The following is a 25525-nucleotide window of genomic DNA, read 5'->3' as shown; positions in this document are numbered from 1 at the left end:
ATTCCCACCTGCCCACACACACATATTCGCACCCCCCACACACCCATTCCCACGCACCCACCCACACACTCATTTCCATCCCCACATACACATTCCCACCACCACTGTCCCTGCCACACACATTCCCACCCCACATACACATTCCCACCCACCCACACACACATTTCCAACCCCCCCACATACACATTCCCACCCCCACATAAACATTCCCACCACCACTGTCCCTGCCACACACATTCCCACCCCACATACACATTCCCACCCACCCCCACACACATATTCGCACCCCCCACACACACATTCCCACCCACCCACCCATGCACTCATTCCCACCCCCCACATTCACATTCCCACCCCCACATACACATTCCCACAAACCCCACACACATTCCCATTCCCACCCACCCACACACACATTCCCAACCCCACACACTTCCACCACCCCACACACACACATTCACCCCCCACACACACATTCCCACCCCCACATACACACAAATTCCCACCCCCCACATACACATTCCCACCCCACACACACATTCCCAAACCCCAAACACACTCCCACACACACATTCCCACACCATTCCCACCCCCAAACACACACATTCCCAAAACCCCACACAAATTCCCACCAACCCACACACACATTCCCACCCCCACACACACATTCCCACCCCCACACACACACAAATTCCCACCCCCCCATACACACATTCCCACCCCCTGACACAAATTCCCACCCCCTGAACACACACATTCCCACCCACCCACACACGCTTTCCCACCACCTGAACACACACATTCCCACCCACACATTCTCACCCACCCACACACACACATTCTCATCCCCCACACACATTCCCCCCCACACACACATTCCCACGCACACACGTTCCCATCCCCCAAACCCATTCCCCCTAACACACACATTCCCACCTACACACACACAGATTCACACCCAACACATATATTCCCACCCCCCACACACACATTCCGACCCCCCACACACATTTACACCCCTACACACACACATTCACACCCCCACACACAAGTTTCCACCCCCAACACACACATACACATTCCCACCCCCCACACACAATTCCCACCCCCCACACACACATTCCCACCCCCACACACAAATTCCCACCCCCTGAACACACACATTCCCACCCACCCCCACAGACACATTCCCACCCCTACACACAAATTCCCACCTGCCCACACACACATTCCCACCCATCCACACACTCATTCCCACCCCCCACATACATATTCCCACCCCCACAGTCCCTGCCACTCACATTCCCGCCCCCACATATACATCCCCACCCACCCACACATACATTCCCAACCCCCACACACAGATTCACACCCCCGACACACAAACATTCCCACCCCCCAGATGCACATTCACAACCCCACACACACATTCCCACCCACCCATCCACACACTCATTACCACCCCCCACATTCACATTCCCACCCCCACATACACATTCCCACCCCCACACACACACATTCACACCCCCACACACACATGCCCACCCACCCACAAACATTCTCACCCACACACACATTCCCACCCACCCCACACACACATTCCCACCCCCTGAACACACACATTCACACCCACCCACACACTGATTCCCACCCCTCATATACACACTCCCACCCCACACACACATTTCCAAACCCCAAACACACTCCCACACACACATTCCCACACCCCTGCCCCACACACATTCCCACCCCCAAACACACACATTCCCAAAACCCCACACAAATTCCCACCAACCCACACACACACATTCCTACCTCCACACACACATTCCCACCCCCACACACACATTCCCACCCCCACACACACACAAATTCCCACCCCCCCATACACATATTCCCACCCCCTGGGCACACACATTCCCACCCCCTGACTCAAATTCTCACCCCCTGAACACACACATTCCCACCCACCCACACACACATTCCCACCCCCACATTCTCACCCACCCACCCACACACACATTCTCACCCCCCACACACATTCCCCCCCACACACATTCCCACCCACACACATTCTCACCCCCCCACACAGATTCCCCCCCCACACACATTCCCACCCACACACATTCCCACCCCCCACACCCATTCCCCCCTCACACACACATTCCCACCCACACACACATTCCCACCCCCCACACACAGATTCACACCCCCCACACATACATTTACACCCAACACACATATTCCCACCCCCCCACACACACATTCACACCCCTACACACACATTCCCACACACCCACACACTCATTCCCACACCCCACACACACATTCCCATCCCCACACACAAATTCCCACCCCCAGACACAAATTTCCACCCCCTGAACACACACATTCCCACCCACCCCTACATACACATTCCCACCCATCCACACACTCATTCCCACCCCCCACATACACATTCCCACCCCCACACACACATTCACACCCCCACACACACATTCCCACCCATCCACACACTCATTCCCACCCCCCCACATACACATTCCCACCCCCATATACACATTCCCACCACCACAGTCCCTGCCACACACATTCCCGCCCCCACATACTCATTCCCACCCACCCACAAACATTCTCACCCACACACACATTCCCACCCACCCCACACACACATTCTCACCCCCAGAACACACACATGCCCACCCACCCACAAACATTCTCACCCACACACACATTCCCACCCACCCCACACACACATTCCCACCCCCTGAACACACACATTCACACCCACCCAACACACTTATTCCCACCCCCCCCCACACACATTCCGACCCCCCCCCCACACACACATTCACACCCCTACACACATATTCCCACCCACCCACACACACATTCCCAACCCCCACACATATTCCCCCCACACACACATTCCCACCCACCCACACACACACACCCCCACACACACACATTCACACCCACCATACACACATTCCCACCCACCCACACACTCATTCCCACCCCCCATATACACATTCCATCACCACACACATATTCCCACCTGCACACACATACCTACCCCCACACACAAATTCCTACCCTTACACACGCATTCCCACCCCCACACACACATTCCAACCCTCTGAACACGCACATTCCTACCCCGACACACATTCCCACCAACACACACACATTCCCACCCCCCACACACATTCCCCCACACACACACATTCCCACCCACACACACATTCGCACCCACCCACACACACATTCCCAATCCCCACACATATTCCCCCCACACACACATTCCCACCCACCCACACACACACACCCCCACACACACATTCACACCCACCACACACACATTCCCACCCACCCACACACACTCATTCCCACCACCGACACACATATTCCGACCCACCCACACACACTCAATCCCACCCCCCGACACACACATTCCCATCCACCCACTCACATATTTCCAAAAACACACATATATTCCCACCCCCTCACACACATTCCCACCCCATGAACACACACATTCCCACCCACACACACATTCCCACCCACCCACACACACATTCCCACCTGCCCACACACACATTCCCACCTCCACACACACATTCCCACCCCCACACACACATTCCCACCCCCACACACACACAAATTCCCACCCCCCCCATACACATATTCCCACCCCCTGGGCACACACATTCCCACCCCCTGACTCAAATTCCCACCTCCTGAACACACACATTCCCAACCACCCACACACGCATTCCCACCACCTGAACACACACATTCCCACCCACACATTCTCACCCACCCACACACACACATTCTCATCCCCCAAACACATTCCCCCCCACACACGTTCCCACCCCCCAAACCCATTCCCCCTAACACACACATTCCCACCTACACACACACACACACACATTCCCACCCCCGACACACAGATTCACACCCAACACACATGTTCCCACCCCCCACACACACATTCCGACCCCCCCCGCACACATTCACACCCCTACACATGCATTCCCACACATCCACACACTTATTCCCACCCCGCACACACACATTCCCACCCCCACACACATATTCCCACCCGCACACACACGTTCCCACCCCACACACAAATTCCCGCCCTCACACACGCATTCCCACCCCCACACACAGATTCACAGCCCCCCACACACATATTCCCATCCAACACACTTGTTCCCACCCCCCACACACACATTCCGACCCCCCACACACACACGTTCACACCCCTACACACATATTCCCACCCACCCACACACTCATTCCCACCCCCCATATACACACTCCATCCCCACACACATATTCCCACCTGCACACACATACCCACCCCCACACACAAATTCCTACCCTCACACACGCATTCCCACCCCCACACACACATTCCAACCCCCTGAACACGCACATTCCTACCCCCACACACATTCCCACCAACACACACATTCCCACCCCCCACACACATTCCCCCACACACACACATTCCCACCCACACACACATTCCCACCCACCCACACACACATTCCCAACCCCCACACACATTCCCCCCACACACACATTCCCACCCACCCACACACACACACACACCCACACACACATTCACACCCACCACACACACATTCCCACCCACCCACACACACTCATTCCCACCCCCCGACACACATATTCCCACCCACCCACACACACTCATTCCCATCCCCCGACACACACATTCCCATCCACCCACACACATATTTCCAAAAACACACATACATTCCCACCCCCTCACACACATTCCCACCCCCTGAACACACATCTTCCCACCCACCCACACACACATTCCCACCCATACACACATTCCCACCCACCCACACACACATTCCCAACCCCCACACACATCCCCCCTCCACACACACATTCCCACCTGCCCACACACACATTTCCACCACCCACACACACATTCACACCCCCACACACACATTCCCACCCATGCACACACTCATTCCCACCCCCCACATACACATTCCCACCCTCACACACAAGTTCCATGCCCAACACACATTCCCACCCCTTGAACACACACATTCCCCCCCACTCACACACATACATTCCCACCTGCCCACACACTCATTCCCACCCCCCACATACACATTCCCACCCCCATACACACATTCCCACCCACCACACACTCCCACACACACATTTCCACCCTCCCCACACACATTCACACCCCCACACACACACATTCCCAAAACCCCCCACAAATTCCCACACACCCACACACACATTCCCACTCCCACACACACATTTCCACTCCCACACACGCACAAATTCCCACCGCCCATACACACATTCCCACCCCCTGGGCACACACATTCCCACCCCCTGACTCAAATTCCCATGAACACACACATTCCCACCCACCCACACACACATTCCCACCCCAACATTCTCACCCACACACCCACCCACACATTCTCACCCCCCCACACACATTCCCCCCCCACACACATTCCCACCCACACACATTCCCACCCCCCACACCCATTCCCCCCTCACACACGCATTCCCACCCACACACACATTCCCACCCCCCATACCCATTCCCCCCTCACACACACATTCCCACCCAGACACACATTCCCACCGCCTACACACAGATTCACACCCCCCCACATATACATCTACACCCAACACACATATTCCCACCCCCACACACACACATTCCAACTCCCCACACACACATTCACACCCCTACACACACATTCCCACACACCCACACACTCATTCCCACACCCCACACACACATTCCCATCCCCACACACATATTCCCACCCACACACACATTCCCACCCACACACAAATTTCCACCCTTACACGCGTATTCTCACCCCCACACACAGATTCACACCCCCCCACATACACATTCCCACCCCCACACACACATTCCCAAAACCCCACACAAACTCCCACCAACCCACACACACATTCCCACCTCCACACACAAAATCCCACCCCCACACACACATTCCTACTCCCACACACACACAAATTCCCACCTGCCCACAAACACATTTCCACCACCCACACACACATTCACACCCCCACACACACATTCCTACCCACCCACACACTCATTCCCACCCCCCACATATACATTCCCACCCACACACACAAGATTCCACCCCCAACACACATTCCCACCCCCTGAACACACACATTCCCACCCACCCACACACATACCTTCCCACCCACCCACACACACATTCCTAACCTCCATACATATTCCCCCCCCCGACACACACATTCCCACCTGCCAACACACACATTCCCACCCACCCACACACTCATTCCCACCCCCCAAATACACATTCCCACCCCCACACACACATTCCCACTCCCCACACACTCCCACACACACATTCCCACCCCCCCACACTACCATTCCCACCCAACACACATATTCCCACACCCAACACACACATTCCGAGCCCCCCCACACACATTCCCACCCCTACACACACATTCCCACCCACCCACACACTCATTCCCACACCCCACACACACATTCCCACCCCCTGAACACACACATTTCCACCCCCACAAACAAACATTCCCACCCGCCCACACACACATTCCCACCTGCCCGGCACACACATTCCGACCCCCACACACACATTCCCACCCCCAGACACACACATTCCCATCCCCACACGCACATTCCCACCCACATACACATTCCCAGCCCCCCACACACATTTCCAAACCCCCACACAAATTCCCATCAACCCACACACACATTCCCACCCACCCACACATTCCCAACACCCTCACACACAAATTCCCACCCACACACACACACATTCCCCACACACACACACACACACACATTCCCACCTACCCACACATTCCCAACACCCTCACACACAAATTCCCACCCACACACACACACATTCCCCACACACACACACACACACACACATTCCCACCCCCACACACAAGTTTCCACCCCAACACACATTCTCACCCCCCACAAACACATTCCCACTCCCCACACACACATTCACGCCCTCACACACAAATTCACATCCCCCACATGCACATTCCAACCCACCCACACACTCATTCCAACCCCCCATATACACATTCCCATCCCCACACACATATCCCCATCCGTGCACACATTCCCACACCCACACACAAATTCCCACCCCCACACCCATATTCCCACCCCCACAGACACATATTCCCACCCCCGAAACACAAATTCCCACCCCCTGAACACACATTCCCACCCACCTCCACACACACATTCCCACCCCCAGACACAAATTCCCACACCACACACACATTCCCACCCCCTGGACACACACATTCCCACCCCAGACACAAATTTCCACCCTCTGAACACACACATTCCTACCCACCCCCACAGACATATTCCCACCCCCACACACAAATTCCCACTTGCCCACACACATTCCCACCCATCCACACACTCATTCCCACCCCCCACATATACATTCCCACCCCCACATACACATTCCCCCCCCCACAGTCCCCGCCACACACATTCCTGCCCCCAGATACACATTCGCACCCCCCACACACACACTCCCACCCCAACACACACATTTCCAAACCCCCACACAAATTCCCACCAAGCCACACACACATTCCCACCCACCCACACATACATTTGCACCCTCCACACACATATTCCCATCCCCACACACACATTCCCTCCCACACACACAAATTCCCACCCCCCACACACATATTCCCACCCAACCACACACACATTCCTACCCCAACACACACATTCTCAGCACCCCACACACAGATTCCCACCCCACAAAAAAATTCTCACACTCACACACACATTCCCACCCCTACACACAAATTCCCACCCTCACACACACAATCCCAACCCCACACACACGGTCCCACACTCTGAACACACACACACACACACACACACACGCACGCACACACACACACACACACACACATTTCCACTCCTGTAAAACACACATTCCCACCCCACACACACATTCCCACCCGCCCACACAAACATTCCTCCCCACACACTCATTCCCACCCACCCACACACACATTCCCACCCCCACACACATTCCCATCCCCACACACACATTCCCACCACCCCACACACATTCCCCCCCATACACACATTCCCACCCACCCACCCACACATTTCCACCCCCAGAACACCCACATCCCACCCCCCACACACATTCCCCCCACACACACTCATTCCCACCCACCCACACACACATTCCCACCCCCACACACAAACATTCCCACCCGCCCACACACACACACACACACACACACACATTCCCACCTGCCCACACACACATTCCCACCCCCACACACACATTCCCACCCCCAGACACACACATTCCCACCCCCACACGCAAATTCCAACCCAACCACACACATTTCCAAACCCCCACACAAATTCCCACCAACCTACACACACATTCCCACCCACCCACACACACATTTCTGACCCCCCCACACAAATTCCCACCCCCCCACCCATATTCCCACCCCCACAGACACATATTCCCACCCCTGACACACAAATTCCCACCCCCTGAACACACATTCCCACCCACCTCCACACACACATTCCCACCCCCACAAATTCCCACCCCCACACACAAATTCCCACACCACACACACATTCCCACCCCCTGGACACACACATTCCCACCCCCAGACACAAATTTCCACCCCCTGAACACACACATTCCTACCCACCCCCACAGACATATTCCCACCCCCACACACAAATTCCCACCTGCCCACACACACATTCCCTCCCATCCACACACTCATTCCCACCCCCCACATATACATTCCCACCCCCACATACACATTCCCACCCCCACAGTCCCCGCCACACACATTCCCACCCCCACATACACATTCCCACCCACCCACATACACATTCGCACCCCCCACACACACATTCCCACCCACACACACACTTTCCCACCCTCCACACACACATTCCCACCCCCCACACACATTTCCACCCCCCCACACAAATTCCCACCCACCCACACACATTCCCACCCCAACACACACATTTCCAAACCCCCACACAAATTCTTACCAAGCCACACACACATTCCCACCCACCCACACATACATTTGCACCCTCCACACACATATTCCCATCCCCACACACACATTCCCACCCACACACACAAATTCCCGCCCCCCACACACATATTCCCACCCAACCACACACACATTCCTACCCCAACACACACATTCCCAGCCCCCCCCACACAAATTCTCACACTCACACACATATTCCCACCCCTACATTAGTCAGGGGTAAATGTGGGGAGTGGGTCTGGGGGGGTTACTCTTCGGAGGGTCGGTGTGGACTTGTTGGGCCGGAGGGCCTGTTTCCATACTGTACGGAATCTAATCTAATCTAATCTAATCTTACTCTCCAAGAAATAAGAAACACTCTTTATTATATGAAACATTCTCAAAGTAAAAAGAAAGATGACGACTCAGTGAGCTCTTCAGTCGGAAGAAGAAAGACAGAAGACAACAGCAACTGTGTGGCTTTGAAAGTAAGTTGAGGTTATTTTAATGGAACAGCATATTGTTCTCGAGTTGACAGCAGATAATTAGCAATTAAGAGAAAGAAGAACTTAGAATTATGAATAGTTGGGGCGGCATGGTGACTTAGTGGTTAGCATTGCTGCCACACAGCACCAGGGTCCCAGATTCGATTCCAGCCTCGGGTGACTGTCTGTGTGGAGTTTGCACATTCTCCCCATGTCTGCGTTTGTTTCCTCCAGGTGCTCTGGTTTCCTCCCTCAGTCTAAAGATGTGCAGGTCAGGTGAATTGGTCATGCTAAATTGCACATAGTGCTAGGTGCATTAGTCAGAGGGAAATGAGTCTGGGTGGGTTACTCTTTGGAGGGTCGGTGTGGACTGGTTGGGCCAAAGGGCCTGTTTCCACACTGTAGGGAATCTAATCTAGGGAATCTAATCTAATCTACACACAAATTCCCACCCTCACACACACAATCCCAACCCCACACACACGGTCCCACACTCTGAACACACACACACACACACACACATTTCCACTCCTGTAAAACACACATTCCCACCCCACACACACATTCCCACCCCACACAAACATTCCTCCCCACACACTCATTCCCACCCACCCACACACACATTCCCACCTCCCACACACATTCCCACCCACCCACACACACATTCCCACCTCCCACACACACATTCCCACCACCCACACACACTCCCACTACCCCCACACACATTCCCACCCCCCAAAACACACATTCCCACCCCTCACACACACATTCCAACCCCTAAACACATACATTCCCACCTGCACACATATACATTCCCACCTGCTCAAACACACATTCCCACCCCACCCCCCCCAACACACATTCCCACCACCCAACACACACATTCCCATCCCCTACACACAATCCCACTCCCCCAACCCACACACATTCCAATCCCCACACACATATCCCCCCTCCACATATATCCCTGCTCCACACACATTCCCACACCCCCCCCCCACATTACCCCTCCCTAAGAAATCATGCATCGACATACATTCCAACTCCCACACACATTCCCATGCCCACACACATCTCTCTCTTCCCCTTATAGTGATTGTAGTGTGTTAGGCAGGTGGACCTCATGGAAAATGAGTTGACTGATCGGACAGGTTAACAGCCTCAGTCAGGGAGCCCTGGCTGACAGATATAAACAGGAGTGTCAGGGGTTCTGTTCACTGTGAGAGCTGGTTCTGAGGGAGCTGGATCAGTGTCAAAGACTCTCCGTGTGTAAGTAAAGGGGGACTTAAAGATGGGATACCGGCCTCTGTGGAGTTATTTCACACACCGCATGCATTCTACTCCCTCCCACAAACCCCCATCACTGACGTTACCTATCCATTTAATCACCCTCCCATAGCCACACTACTTGTCCCCCATCATAGACTCTCTCTCCAGCCATTTAATCTCTCTTTTGTTTTAGATTTCTCTAACCTTTTAAGCATTCTGTTGTCACTCCCCACCAGATATTAATGTGGTAAAAACAATGACTGCAGATGCTGGAAACCAGATTCTGGATTAGTGGTGCTGGAAGAGCACAGCAGTTCAGGCAGCATCCAAGTAGCAGGAACATCGACGTTTCGGGCAAAAGCCCTTCCCGAAACGTCGATTTCGGAGCTGTTTGGATGCTGCCTGGACTGCTGTGCTCTTCCAGCACCACTAATCCAGAACCAGATATTAATGTGTCTAGTGCTGAAGTTTGGCATACATTCAGCTAGGAGTTATACGGTGGGCTGTAGAATCCTCTAATGTCCATCTGTTGCTGTTGGTGTGTTTGAGTTCTGATTTGTGTCGATTTATGGAGGGATTTTCACTGTGGGATCTTGACATTTGACTGGAGGAATAGCACTGGCAGGTGGGTAACTGTACAACCCTCTCCCTCAGTGCTACACTCTGCCAGGATTGCACAGACGGGTCAGATGGATGCTACCTCTCCCATATCAGTCCTAAGGCGTGAGAAACTATGAGACTGAGATCTTAGATCAGTGGACGCCATTCAGCCCTTCAAGCCTGCTCCAACATTCAACCAGATGATGGTCCCTCATCAACCTCAAAACTACAGGGGAGGTAATTGGGGATGAAGTCCTGGTGTGATAGAGCCAGCAGTTCCCTCTGTTTGGTGATCTTTCTGTCCTGCCACAATGACAACATCATACTTACAGCATCTGTAGCAGAATTCAATATCCCAAGGTTCTTCACAGGAAGGTTTAAAATTAACATTTGACACTGAGCCTCTGGCCAAACAAATGGATTTGAAGGAGAGTTTTGAAGGAGAAAGATGTGGAGGATGCAGAGGTTTACTGAGCATGGGGTCTATTAGATATATGGAATCCCTCTTACCAAAGACATTTCATATCCTCTTCTAGCCCTCCTAAGCTGCTGTTTACATTCTTTCCTGCTTCATTTCAATTCCTCATGCCTTGTTTCTAATTTCAATTCCTAAACCCTACATATGCTTCCTTTTTCTTTTTGACTAAACTTTCAATATCTCTTGTCATCCAGGGTTCCTGAACCTTGCTATCCTTATCTTCTATCCTCAGGTCCTGAACTCTGATCAATTGGCCTTTAAAAGACTCCCACATGTCAGATGTGGACGTATCCCCCAAACTAATTTCTCCAGTTTAGGCCTAATACACTAATACCATTAGAATTAGCCTTCTCCAAATTTAGCACGTTCACCCAAGGACCAACCTTATCCTTATCTGGTATTATCTTAAACCTTACGGAATTATGATCACTGTTCCCAAAATGCTCCTCACTGAAACTTTGATCAGCTGGCCAAGCTCATTCCCCAACACAAGGTCTAATATTGCCCCTTCCCTTTACATATTCTTTCAAAAAACCCTCCTGGATGCACCAAACAAATTCTGGTCTATCTAAACCTCTGGCACCAGGGAAGTCCCAGGCAATATTGGGGAAGTTAAATTCACTTACTCCAACCAATTTGTTGTTTTTACAGCTTTCCATAATCTGTTCATATATCTATTCCTTTATCTCCTGCTGGTCACTGGGAGGCCAACAGTATAACACCATCGTAGTGATTGCACCTTCCTTATTCCTAACTTCTACCCATACTGCCTTGCTGGATGAGCCCTCCAAGATGTCCTCCCATATTTGCAGCTGTGACATTAACTTGGTCAGGAATGTAATTCCCCCACCCCTTTCCATCATGCCTGAAATATCAAAATCTGGAACACTGAGCTGCCAGTCCAGCCTCTCTCTCAACCAAGTTTCTGTAATAGCTACAACATCATATTTCCAGGCTCTACGATCATCTGCCCTACCTTCATACCACTGTGTTCAGTAACTTGGCCCTGCCTGCTCTTCCTATTAGAATTACTTGACTTAACCTCTACCTTCTCTTTAATCACTCTAAATGCTGACCTACTGCTTTGTTTCCCAGATCCCTGCCTTTGCACTTGAGTTAAGTTGAGTTGAGACCAAAATCAGATCAGCCATTATCTCATTGAATGACAGAATAAGGTTGAGTTTTCCTGCTGAAGAGCTTTTGCCAAAATGTCGATTTTCCTGCTCCTCGGATGCTGCCTGACCTGCTGTGCTTTTCCAGCACAACACTCTCGACTGGACCACATAAGTGCAGAACTAAAATCAGGATGTTTAAGAATTCAAGGCTTGCAGAGTTTGTGGTGGGCTATGAGACTAGATGAAATTACAGACATCCAGTTGTTTGTTCTCCACTCACCTGCAATACATCTTGGACAAAATTCCTGACCTCATCTTTGGCCACTGTGATGAGATTCTGCACTGTCATGTGATTGACCAGAGCTCCCAGGCGGCCCAGGCTCTGAACCACCTGCTCAGCCTCTTGCAGGCGTTTCTCAGCCTCCTCCTGCTTCGCTCGCTGCATGTGCAGAGGCTCCTTCAGGAAGTTGGCTTCTATTAGCTCCAGCTGTGTTCTGCAGCCTTGAATAAACTTGTAACTGTCCTCACGTACCTGCATCACCAACAAGAACAATATGACCTGAACTGCCAGGATGTTGAGAGGCATAGCACAGTTAAAATAAGATGAGGTTAGGAAGGTTTGAGGTTGCAGAAGCTACTGTCAAGGTGCAGTGGAAAGTAATGACTGTTCTAGTCTTCAGAGAGATGTGGATTAGAACCGACACCCTCATGATGGATTGTTAGGGACTACCGCTCCATTTCTGTTTTTCAGCAGCAGCAGCAACTCGAAGGGCGGGAGCTTGCACCAGGGGCCGACCGGGAGCGGGGAGTCACTGATTTGTGCTTTTAAATTTGAAGTCAGAGAGCAGAGGTTCCTGGGAAAGTAGGGACTTCTTATTTTTATTTTCATTCAGTTATATAAGTCAGTGTATCTTCGTTTTTTACTTTGTGATAAGGGGACTAACAGAGATGGCAGTGCAGGAAGAGGAACATTCCTCTTGCAGGAACCCTTTCTCTTGCAAATCTTTTTCTCTTTGAATACTTACCTCATTCCCTTTTGAAAACCTAAGTTGATTCTGCCTCCCCTACACTCTCATTCAGCACATTCCAGACCCTAACCACTCCAGTGAACCAATGTGTGCAGGATGGTTTCCTGACACTGAAAGTAGACAAGCCAACAAAGGGCAAGGCCACATTGGATTTGGTACTGGGTAATGAACCTGGCCAGGTGTTAGATTTGAAGGTAGGTGATCACTTTGATGATAGTGACCACAATTTGGTTCTGTTTACTTTAACGATGGAAAAGGATAGGTATATACCGCAGGGCAAGAGTTACAGCTAGGGGAAAGGCAATTATGATCCGATTAGGCAAGATTTAGAATGCATAGGATGGGAAAGGAAACTGCAGGGGATGGACTCTTGAAATGTGGAGCTTATTCAAGGAACAGCCACTGTGTGTCCTGATAAATATGTGGCTGTCAGGCAATGAGGAAGTGGTTGAGCGAGGGAGCCATGATTTACTGAAGAAGTTGAATCTCTTGTCAAGAGGAAGAAGAAGGCTTATGGTAGGATGAGACCTGAGAGCTCAGTTAGAGCACTGGAGAGTTACAAGTTAGCCAGGAAAGACTTAAAGAAAAAGATAAGAAGAGTCAGGAAGGGACATGAGAAGTCGTTGACAGGTAGGATCAAGGAAAACCCTAAAGCTTTCTATAGGTATACCAGGAATAAAAGAATGACTAGAGAAAAATTAGGGCCAATCAAGGACAGTAGTGGGAAGTTATGCGTGGAGTCTGAGTAGATAGGAGAAGCGTCAAATATATTTTTTTCATCAGTATTCACACTGGAAAAAGACAATGTTGTCAAGGAGAATACTGAGATACAGGCTACTAGAATACACAGGATTGACATTTGCAAGAAGGAGGTGTTAGTAATTCTGGAAAATGTGAAAATAGATAAGTCCCCTGGGCCAGATGGCATTAATCACTGGTTCCTCTGGGAAGCAAGGGATGAGATTGCCGAACCTTTGGCTTTGATCTTTACGTCATCATTGTCTGACAGGAGTAGTGCCACCCAGATTGACAGGGTTGTTAAGAAGGCATACAGTGTTTTGGCCTTTATTAATAGAGGGATTGAGTTCCGGAACCAGGAGGTTATGCTGCAGCTGGTTCCATAGGTCAGTGCAACATCGAGGGCTGAAGGGCCTGTATTGTAATGTTCTATGTTCTATGAACCTACCTCCCCTCACACTCTCAGACAGTACATTCCAGACCCTAACTATTTGAATGAACCTGCCTCCCTGCACACTCTTGACATCTCAATCAAATGTTCTTTCAGCCTTCTCTCATAGACTCAGAATGTCATAGAGATGCACAGTATGGAAACAAACCCTTCAGTCCAACTCGTTCATGTTGACCAGATATTCCGAATTAATCAAGTCTCATTTGCAAGCATTTGGTCCATATCCCTCTAAACCCTTCTTATTCCTGTATCGATCCAGATACCTTTTAATTGTTGTAATTGTATCAGCCTCCACCACTTCCTCTGGCAGCTCATTCCATTCACGCATCACTCTCTACGTGATGGCCCTTAGATCCCTTTTAAATTTTTCCTGTCTCACTTTAAACCCTCTGAACATTGAAGAAGTATTCAGGTTTGCACTTGTAATGCCAAGGAATGCAAGGCTATAGGCCGTCATGGGAGAGAATCGTAGAATCATAGAATCTTGCAGTAGGTTAGTCTGATCTTAGAGTAAGATAAAAGGTCAGCACAACATCAAGGACCGAAGGGCCTGTGTTGTTCCATTTTTGAGTACAGAAGGAGGTCATTTGACAACTGGGACTGTACCACTCCCAAAAGAGCAACCCAGCTAGCTCCACTCTCCAGCCCTATTTCCACAGCCCTCTAACTTCATAACTTCCAGCCAAATGCTGGGAAATAGGATTAGGATAGTTTGATGTTTGATTTTGACCAGCACAGCTTCAATGGGTCGATGGGCCTTTTTTCTGTGTTGTAGATTTCTTTGACTCTGTGATGAGTCAAGAGAGCTCCTTCTGCAGTAGAATAATTTGATATTTTTGTGACAGAAGGACAAGTGCAGCAGATAAAAGGGAACCCCACTTCCTGCACATTTTCCTCCAGACTACACGCTTCCTGACTTGACATTGGTGCTGTAAGTGTGCATTGATGCATACCATCTGGAGAATAATGTTGCAGTAATTGAAGAATTTCTTCAGTGAGTTGCAGGCCTCAATGGTCCTGTGACTGTGGTGCTGCAGGAATTCATCCAGAGTGTAAGGTTCAGTCACATCTAGAGGAAGCCAGTGTACACGTCGCAGCTCTTGTATCAGCCTGGAAGCAAAAACAGAGTCTGTTACATGGCTTAACCATGCGATTTCCTGAAGGCACCGATTCCTCTTGGTGTGGGGCCAATCAATCTGCTAACCATACCCCAGGGCGAAGGTCTCCCAGCAGTAGGTGGACGTTTGGGGATTGGGGTCAGGTTCAGAGTTTAATGTTTGAGGCTTTGGTGATGAGGAAGGAGATAAAGCATAACTAGGTCTGTGGCTAGGGCTTTAAATAAATAGTCATGGTGGGGATGGGAGTGGTGAGGGGTTTTCTGCTGCATGGAAGAAATCAAAGCTAAAGAAGAAGGTGGAAGTGCAGTTTAGTAATGAGTCTGATTGTTATAGAAAATACAAGGGACGGAACGTGTGAAGCATTCAGAATAAAATTAATGAGTTAACAATGCAAACAAAGACAAATGGGTGTGACTTGGTGGCAATTATTGAAAAGTGGTTTCTTGAAGATTAGGTTTGAGAATTGAATACCCAAGAATACTCAGCACTTCAGAAGGATAGACAGAAAGGAAAAGGAGGTGGTGTAAGTTTGTTCGTAAAGGAAGAGATCAGTGCAGTGTGAGAAATAATGTCAACACAGAGATCAAAATGTAGTATCAGTCAGGGAGAAATAAGGAGTGGCAAGAAGCCCCTGGTGGGGCACAGTGTAAACCAGGAAATACTGGGGCTTGTAAGAAAGGTACAAGAACCCATCGGTGATTTTAAGATACATATAGACTGGATGAATCAAATTGGCAAGGGTAGCTTCAAGCAAGAGTTATTTTAATGTATCAGAGATTGATCCTTGTAGCAATATGTTGGGGAACGGACCAGGAAGCAGGCTAATCTGGATCCAAGACCATAAAATCATAAGGAATAGGAACAGGAGTAGGCTGTTTGGCTCCATGAGTCTGCTCTGCCATTCAATAGCATTATGGCTGATCTGACATTCCTCACATTCACTTTCCTGCTCTTTCCCCATAACCATCAATGCCCCAAGTGATCAAGATTCTACCTATTTATGCACAAGGATTCTGCCCCACAGCTCTCTGTGGCAAGGAATTCTAAAGGTTCATAACCTCTGAGAAAAGAAATTCCTTGTCATTTCAGTCATAAATTGGCAAGCCCTTCTTCTGAGACTGTGCCCTCTGGTCCTAGACTCTCCCATCAGGGGAAACATCCACTCAGCATTGACCTGGTCAAGCCCTTTAAAAATCACCTCTCATTCTTCTAAACTTCAGTGAGTAGAGTCCTGACCTGTTTAGTCTTTGATCAAAAGACAAGCCCTCCAATGCAGAGATCCTTCTCTGAGCTGCCGCCAATGAAATGATATCTTTCCTTAAATAAGGGAACCAAAACTGCTCACAGTATTCCAGATGTTGTCTTCCCAATACCTTGCGCAATTGCAGTAAAACTTCCCTACTCTCATATGAAATAAGAGCCCCCTTGAAATAAGAGCCAACACTCCATTAATTTGGTATTGGGTAATGAGGTGGGATTAATCAATGTTCCCATAAACAATGACCTTCTTAGGAAAAGTGATCATAACATGCTAGAATTTCAAATTCAATTAGAGGATGGGAAACTGGAATCCCACATCAGTGTTTTCTGGAGTTAAACAAAGGTACTTACATCAGGCACATAATGATAGATCTGGCCCTTGTGGACAGTATGAGAGAGTAAAAGACAGGACAGTTGATGAGTAGTGGCAAATGTTTAAGAATATATTCAATTGCTGCCAACTAAAATACATTCCAGAAAGGAAGAAAGATTGTAAGAAAGGGAGAAAACGGCCATGGCTAAGCAAGGAAGTTAAAAAAAATTAAAGCAGACCATATTATAAAGGCGAGTGGCAAGCAGGAAGATTGTGAAACTTTTAAAGATCAATAACGGGATTCTAAAATGTCATTAAAAGAACAAAGGTAAATTAGAAAAGAAAACTATAAAAACTATCGAAGCAGAAGCTTCTATAAAGATATAAAAGGGAAGGGAGTGGCTAAAGTGAGTGTTGCTCCCATGGAGAATCAGACTGGGGTGTTAATTGTGGGATACACAGAAAAGAAAGGTTCATTAAATTAATATTATACTCCAGTTTTCATAGTGAAGAACACCGGTACCATTCCAATTGTAACAGGTAATGCAGAGGTTATATATGGTGCGGGGGAAGGGGGGCTAGAGAAAAAGTACTGAGGAAACAATTGGGACTGAAGGCAGACAAGTTTCAGTGCCTGATGGACTACATCCTCGGGTCTTAAAGGAAGTGGCAGAAAAGATAATGGATCCATTGCATATAATATCCCAAACTTCCCTGAATGGGGGAAAGGTTCCAGTGGATTGGAGAAATGCTAATGTAACACCCTTATTCAAAAAGGGAAGGAGGCAGAAAGTAGGAAACCACAGACGAGTTAGTTTAACATGTATCACTGGGAAATTGCTAGAATCCATTATTAAGGAAGTAAAAACAGGACATTTAGAAAATCAAAATGCAATCCATCAGAGTCAGCATGGTTTTATGAAGAGTTAAATCATGCTTAACTGTTTGAAATGGTTCTTCACAGGAGTAACAAGCAATGTGGATAATGCAGATTCTGCAGTTGTATGTTGGAGCTTTAAGAAAGCATTTTATAAGGTGTTGCACAAAAGATTAATACACAAGGTAAGATTGAATGGGGTGCGGGGGAATTTATTGGATAGATAGAGGAGTGGCTAACCAACACAAAGCAAAGAACGGGATAAATGGATCTTTTTCTAGTTGGCAGGAAATAATTAGTGGGTGCACAGGTTTCGATCCCCAAATCCTAACTATTTACAATCTATATTAATAACATATGCAGAGATAGGAGCTACTATCGGCAAATTTGCAGATGACGTTAACTTACATGGGAAAGTTTGCTACAATGAGGAAAAAAGAAACTTAGAATTGGATATATGAGCCAAAAGATGGCACTTAATGTGGATAAGTCAAGGTTATTCATTTTGGTGAGAAGAATAGAAAGGCAACTTCTTATCCAAATGGACAGAAACCTCAGAGTGCTTTAGTGCAGGGAGATCTGGATATCCTTGTGCATGAATCACAGAAAATTAGTCTGCAGATACAGCAAGTAATAAGGAAGACAATTAGAATAATGACATTTACTGTTAAAGGAATAGAGAATACAAGTAGGGAAGAGTTGCTGTAACTCTATAAGGCATTAGTGAGACCACATCTCAAGTATTATGTATAATATTGATCCTCTTACTTAGGAGAGATGTATTGAAGGCAGTTCAGAGGAGGTACAGTAGATTGTTTTTAGAGATGAATATTTGTATATGAATAGAGGTTGAGTAGTTTAGACCTACTGTTTCTAGAGTTCAGAAGGATGCGAGGAGAACTAATTTAGGCATTTAAGATGTGAAAGGAGATTGACAAAGTAGATGTAGAAAGGATGTTTTCCCTTGAGGGGAAAGCTAGAGCAAGAGGTCATAGTTTTAAGATAAGGGAAAGCTTATTTAAAATAGAACTGAGGAGAAATTACTTCTCTCAAACAGTGGTGAATCTGTAGAACTTACTAGCTCAGAGTGTACTTTTCTCAAAGGTTGTGAATCTGTGGAACTCCCACACAGAGTGGTGGATGCTGGGACATTGAGTAAGAATAAGGAGGAGAAGACAGATGGTTTTTAGTTAATAATGCATTGAAAGGTTATGCAGAGCAGGCAGGGAAGTGGAGTTCAAGCAGAGATGAGATTAGGCATGTCACATAGCAGAGCAGGCTCTAGGGCAGAGCAGGCTGTAGGGCTGAATTTCCCTCTACTGCTCCAAGTTTTTATCTTCTTATTCTGAAATATTGCCTTTCTTATCAGAAACACTTACACAGGGGGAAAGAACCTTTCTGCATCTACCTTGTCAAGTTTCCTAAGAATCTTGGCTGTTTCAATTAGGTCACTTCTCATTTTTCTATACTCTAATCAATACATGCCCAATCTCGTTAAGAAGGATCTCCTCAATTTATGACAGGGACCTATCTCTACACAGACTGTGTGGAGATCACTCTTACCAATGTCAAAAAATTAAGAAAGAGAAAGTAGCAAAAACTAGTGGTAGGCCAGAGGTTTTGGATTCTTTAGGAGCTAACAGCAGATGGCTAAACACATAACAACAAGGGAGATAATTGATTTTGAATGAAATTGGCAAGAAATATAAAAACAAACAGCAAGAGCTTCTATGTATACAAAAAGAAAGGGAGTAGCCAAAGTTATCATGGCCAATTTGGAAACTATGAATGGGAAGTCGATTCTTGGAACAGGAAATGGCAGATAATTTCAACCAAACTTTGCATTGGTCTTCATGGTGGAAGACACTATAAACATCCTAAATATGACAGATAAGCAAGGTGGTAATGGAAGGAAAGATATTTTATCACAAGGGACAAAGTATTTGACAAACTAACTGGATTAAATGTAGACAAGTTGCAGGACCTGATTACCTTTATCCAAGGGTTTTAAAGGATGTGGCTGTAGAGATAATACAGGCATTGGTCAATGCTTCTGAATTTTAGGATGGTTCCAGTGGATTGGAAAACTGCTAATGTAATGCCCCTGTTCCAAATTGAGAGAGACAGAAAGCTGGAACCTATTAGCTAGCTAGCTTAACATCTGTCATTAGGAAAGGCTAGGGTCCATTATTAAGAAAGAAATAGCAGGACATTCAGAAAAGCCTAACAAAATCAAACAGAATTAACATGGTTTGGTGAAGAGAAATCATGTTTGACAAATTTTCTAGAGTTCTTTGAGGATTTAACAAGTAGTGTTGATAAAGTGGGACTGATAGATATAGGCTAGAAGGCATTTGATAAGGTCTTTGTGTAAATAAAAGCTTTTTACACAATGTAGCAGCTCATGCTACTCGGTGTAATGTATTCACATTATTGAGAACTGGAAAATATGAAGACTGAATATCGGGATGAGTGGCTCTTTTTCAGGTTAGAAAAGTACAACTGGTGTAGATTCACAAGGATCAGTCCTAGGATGCAATTAGTTACGGCGGCAAGGTGACGCAGTGGTTAGCACTGCCTCTCAGCACCAGGGACCCGGGTTCGATTCCAACCTCTGTTAACTGTCTGTGTGGAGTGTAATGGAAATTTAACATTTACTGTGAAATCTGAATTCCATTTACTGTGAAATTTGTAAAAGGTGCGTGGCACGGTGGCACAGTGGTTAGCACTGCTGCCTCACAGCACTGGAGACCTGGGTTCAATTCCCGCCTCAGGTGACTCTCTGTGTGGAGTTTGCACGTTCTCCCCGTGTCTGCATGGGTTTCCTCCGGGTGCTCCGGTTTCCTCCAACAGTCACAAAGATGTGCAGGTCAGGTGAATTGGCCATGCTAAATTGCCCCTAGTGTTAGGTGAGGGATAAATGTAGGGGTATGGGTGGGTTGTGCTTCGGCGGGTCGGTGTGGACTTGTTGGGCCGAAGGGCCTGTTTCCACACTGTAATGTAATCTAATCACCTATACTCATGACCTGGTGAAGGAGTCAGCGTATAATATATCCAAATTTGCTGATAATATAAAAATTGGTTGGAGAGTATGTTATGATGAGGACATAAGGAACCTGCAAGGGAATATAGAGAGGTTGATGGATTGGCAAAAGCGTAGCTGCACTAACCATCTGAAGTACTTAGCATTTGCTGCAAACATTGCTGTGAATGCTTCAGTCTGATCTTTTGCGCTGATGTGCTGGGCTCTTCCATCATTGAGAATTTGTGGAGCCTCCCCCTCCAGTGAATTTTTATATTGTTTAAGTCAACCCCTTGAGTGTTCTCTGCCATTCAATATGACCATGGCTAATCATTGCACTCAATACCTTAATCTAAACCTCCCCCCACCCCCCAATATCTCTCGAACCCACTTGCCACAACAGCTATACATACAAACCTTCTTGAAAGCATATAATATTGTGGCCTGAACCAATTCCTATGGTTTTAAATTCACAGGCTCACTACTCTCTGGGTGGAGAATGTTCCTACTAACTATCCAACAGTGTGGCATTCCCTCAGTACTAACCTTCCGACAGTACGGCACTCAGTCAGTACTGAACCTTTGACAATGCGGCACTCCCTCAGTACTGACCCTCCGACAGTGCAGCACTCCCTCAACACTGACCCTCCGACAGTGTGGCACTCCCTCAGCACTGACCCTCCGACAGTGTGGCACTCCCTCAGCACTGACCCTCCGACAGTGCGGCACTCCCTCAGCACTGACCCTCCGATAGTGCGGCACTCCCTTAGTACTGACCATCTGAAGTACAGCACTCCCTCAGTACTGACCCTCTGACAGTGCAGCACTCCCTTGGTACTGACTCTGTGACATTTCGGTACTACTTCAGTACTGACCCTCTCTCAGTACAGCACTCTCTCAGCACTGACCCTCCAACAGTGTGGCACTCCCTCAGTGCTGACTCTCTGCCAGTGCGGTACTCCCTCAGTACGGCAGAGCAGATTTTGAGTGCAGTGCGCAAAGTGTGATTCAGGTTGAGGTGAGTGTTACAAATGAAGAATAGGTTTGAAATGCAGAGTGACAACCTGGAAATCTGTAGCAATGCTGCTCCGAAATGAGGGATGGCCGGGAGGAGGGTGTTCCACAGCAACTTCCGATGCCTCAGCATCCACAGGCGCCTCACCTCACGATACCAACTGCAACACAGAAACAAAAATGAGGCTTTCACACCAACTAGTTGTTACATACTCCTGAGTATCAGTTTGTGTTGAAATACAGCAAATACAGCAGGCAATTTGTTCACAGCTTCACAAAGGGAAATGCGATTACCACCAAATAATCTGTTTACATAATGATGATTTAGGAATAAATATTTCACAATGCAAAAGGGGGAGCTCCACTCCTCTTCATTAAAGTGGCCTTTAGATCTTTAACATTCACCTGACAGACAGAAAAGTGCTTTCATTGATTGTTTCATCCAAAGGCTGCACCTTCGACAGGGCAGCACACCTGCACCTCAACAACTGAATGTTCTTTTCTCACTATCGCCAAACACTCCCAGGACTGGCACATGGGGTCAAATGCAAAATAAATCTCCCTCTACACTGTCCCCATCAAACACTCTCAGAACTGGGACAACATAGTGTTAGATACAGAGTAAAGTACCATTTGTCTGATAAATGAACAATGATTATTAGAACTCAACATGATGCCCTTTAAGAGTTGGGTAGTGCTGAGAGCAAGCACTTACCTGGTAAAGGTTTTCTGCAGGAGGTAGTTCCTGAAGAAAGGGATGTGCGTCAGTGCACACCACAGCATCGCCTCTCGCTGCCAGTCTGCGAGGGACATTACCTCCGTCCCGAGTCCAGGAGAAATGGCCAAGACGCCAAATGTGGAGAATATGTAGTGCTCGGGATTCAGCTTGTGTTTGGGGACGACAATGAGATCATATGGCCTGTATCCAACACAATAAGCACCATGAGGAAACTGACTGGACTCTGTGTACTTTGATCTATCACCGTATCAATGGCATCAGCAATCATTGAAGGCCCCTTCTCTGTCTTGTCCTCCTGGTTTCTCCATCCAATTAAAGGGAGGACACAGACTCCAGATCCAGTGAGCGTGAGTGTGATTGCTTGCATCCCCTGTAACTCACTCCACAACCCTGGATTCATTGCAACCCCAGCATCAAGGCACGAGCTAAGGGTTAGTCATAGAGCAATGAATGGAAAACAGGGGGGATGGGAATTCTTTGAGGTAATCTATTGAAGGAGGTCTTTGGTGGGAATGGGAGGGGTAACTGGATAATCAGGAAAACTTCATGAAAACTCTGGCAAAAACAGAATAATGTCGCAGCAACCTGAAAGGGCTGGTACAAGGTTTAATGGCCCGAATGGTCTCATTATGTGTTGAAAGCCAGTATGAAAAGCAACAATGTAAAAACACAATAAAAATTCCAAATATTGTGAATCAACTATATCTGTGCAAACTCTTGGCCTGGAAGTACCTGTATTCCTGGTTCGGCCTGACATTCAGGTAATAAAATTTTGTTTTTCCCAAGAGGCTGTGCTTTGCCAGAAATTCCACAGCTGCTTCCCCAGTTTGGGGCTCGGAAACAGGACTTTCATCTCTCACCGGCTCAGATAGATTCATCATCAATGTGGAGTCCTGTAAATCTCTGAAACATCACACACTGTCTATGAATATACACACTCCCTGTGAATATACACACTACCTATGAATATACACACTCCCTGTAAATATGCACACTCCCTGTGAATATAAACACTCGTAAATATACACACTCCTCGTAAACATAAACACCAATGAGTGTAAACACTCCCTGTAAATATACACACTCCCATGAATATACACACTCCCTATGAATATACACACTCCCTGTGAATATACACACTACCTATGAATATACACTCTCCAGAGAATCCCTACAGTGCGGAAACAGGGCCTTCAGCCCAACAAGTCCACATTGACCCTCCAAAGAGTAACCCACTGAGACGCATTCCCCAGCCTTATATTTACCCTTGAATAATGCCTGAACACTATGGGGCAATTTAGCATGGCCTATTCACATAACCTGCACATCTGTGGATTGTGGGAGGAAATCGGAGCAAGTGGAGGAAACCCACGCAGACACGGGGAGAATGTGCAAATTCCATACAGACAGTAGCCCGAGGCTGGAATCAAACTTGGGTCTCTGGCGCTGTGAGGCAGCAGTGCTAACCACTGAGCCACCACATGAATATAAACACTCCCTGTGAGTATAAACACACTGCCCGTGAACATGAACACTCCCCATGAGTATACATACACCCATAAATATACACATTCCCCATCAATATATACACTCCCCGTGAATATAAACACAGTCCCTATGAATATACACACTCTCCATGAATATAGACATTCCTTGTGAATATAAATACATTCCCTTTGAATATAAACATACTCCCCTTGAATATAAATGCTCCTCGTGAATATAAACACTCCCCGGGAATATACACACTCCCCATGAATACATGAATATAAACACTCCCCATGAATATAAACACTCCCCATGAATATACACACTCCCCATGAATATAAACACTCCCTCTGAATATAAACACTCCCCATGAGTATAAA

At 47.9% G+C, this 25525-nt stretch overlaps 1 protein-coding gene across 1 annotated transcript in view; it reads right to left on the bottom strand.

Annotated features, from left to right (window-relative positions):
* The window catches only part of dnhd1 (dynein heavy chain domain 1), a 283483-nt gene extending 258948 nt beyond the window's left edge, over nucleotides 1-24535 (bottom strand). Inside the window, exons 1-5 of the mRNA XM_072576637.1 lie at nucleotides 24390-24535; nucleotides 23634-23837; nucleotides 22969-23079; nucleotides 16268-16424; nucleotides 13378-13629 (exon numbers count right to left, since the gene is read on the bottom strand). Coding sequence (XP_072432738.1) covers nucleotides 13378-13629; nucleotides 16268-16424; nucleotides 22969-23079; nucleotides 23634-23837; nucleotides 24390-24535 — 870 coding nt within the window. The remainder of the gene's footprint in view (nucleotides 1-13377; nucleotides 13630-16267; nucleotides 16425-22968; nucleotides 23080-23633; nucleotides 23838-24389) is intronic.
* Between the last annotated feature and the right edge of the window lie 990 nt (nucleotides 24536-25525).

This window comes from Chiloscyllium punctatum, chromosome 9 (assembly GCF_047496795.1).
Source record: "Chiloscyllium punctatum isolate Juve2018m chromosome 9, sChiPun1.3, whole genome shotgun sequence".
Taxonomy (NCBI): Eukaryota; Metazoa; Chordata; class Chondrichthyes; order Orectolobiformes; family Hemiscylliidae; genus Chiloscyllium; species Chiloscyllium punctatum.
This window is presented reverse-complemented; position numbering and strand designations above follow the sequence as displayed.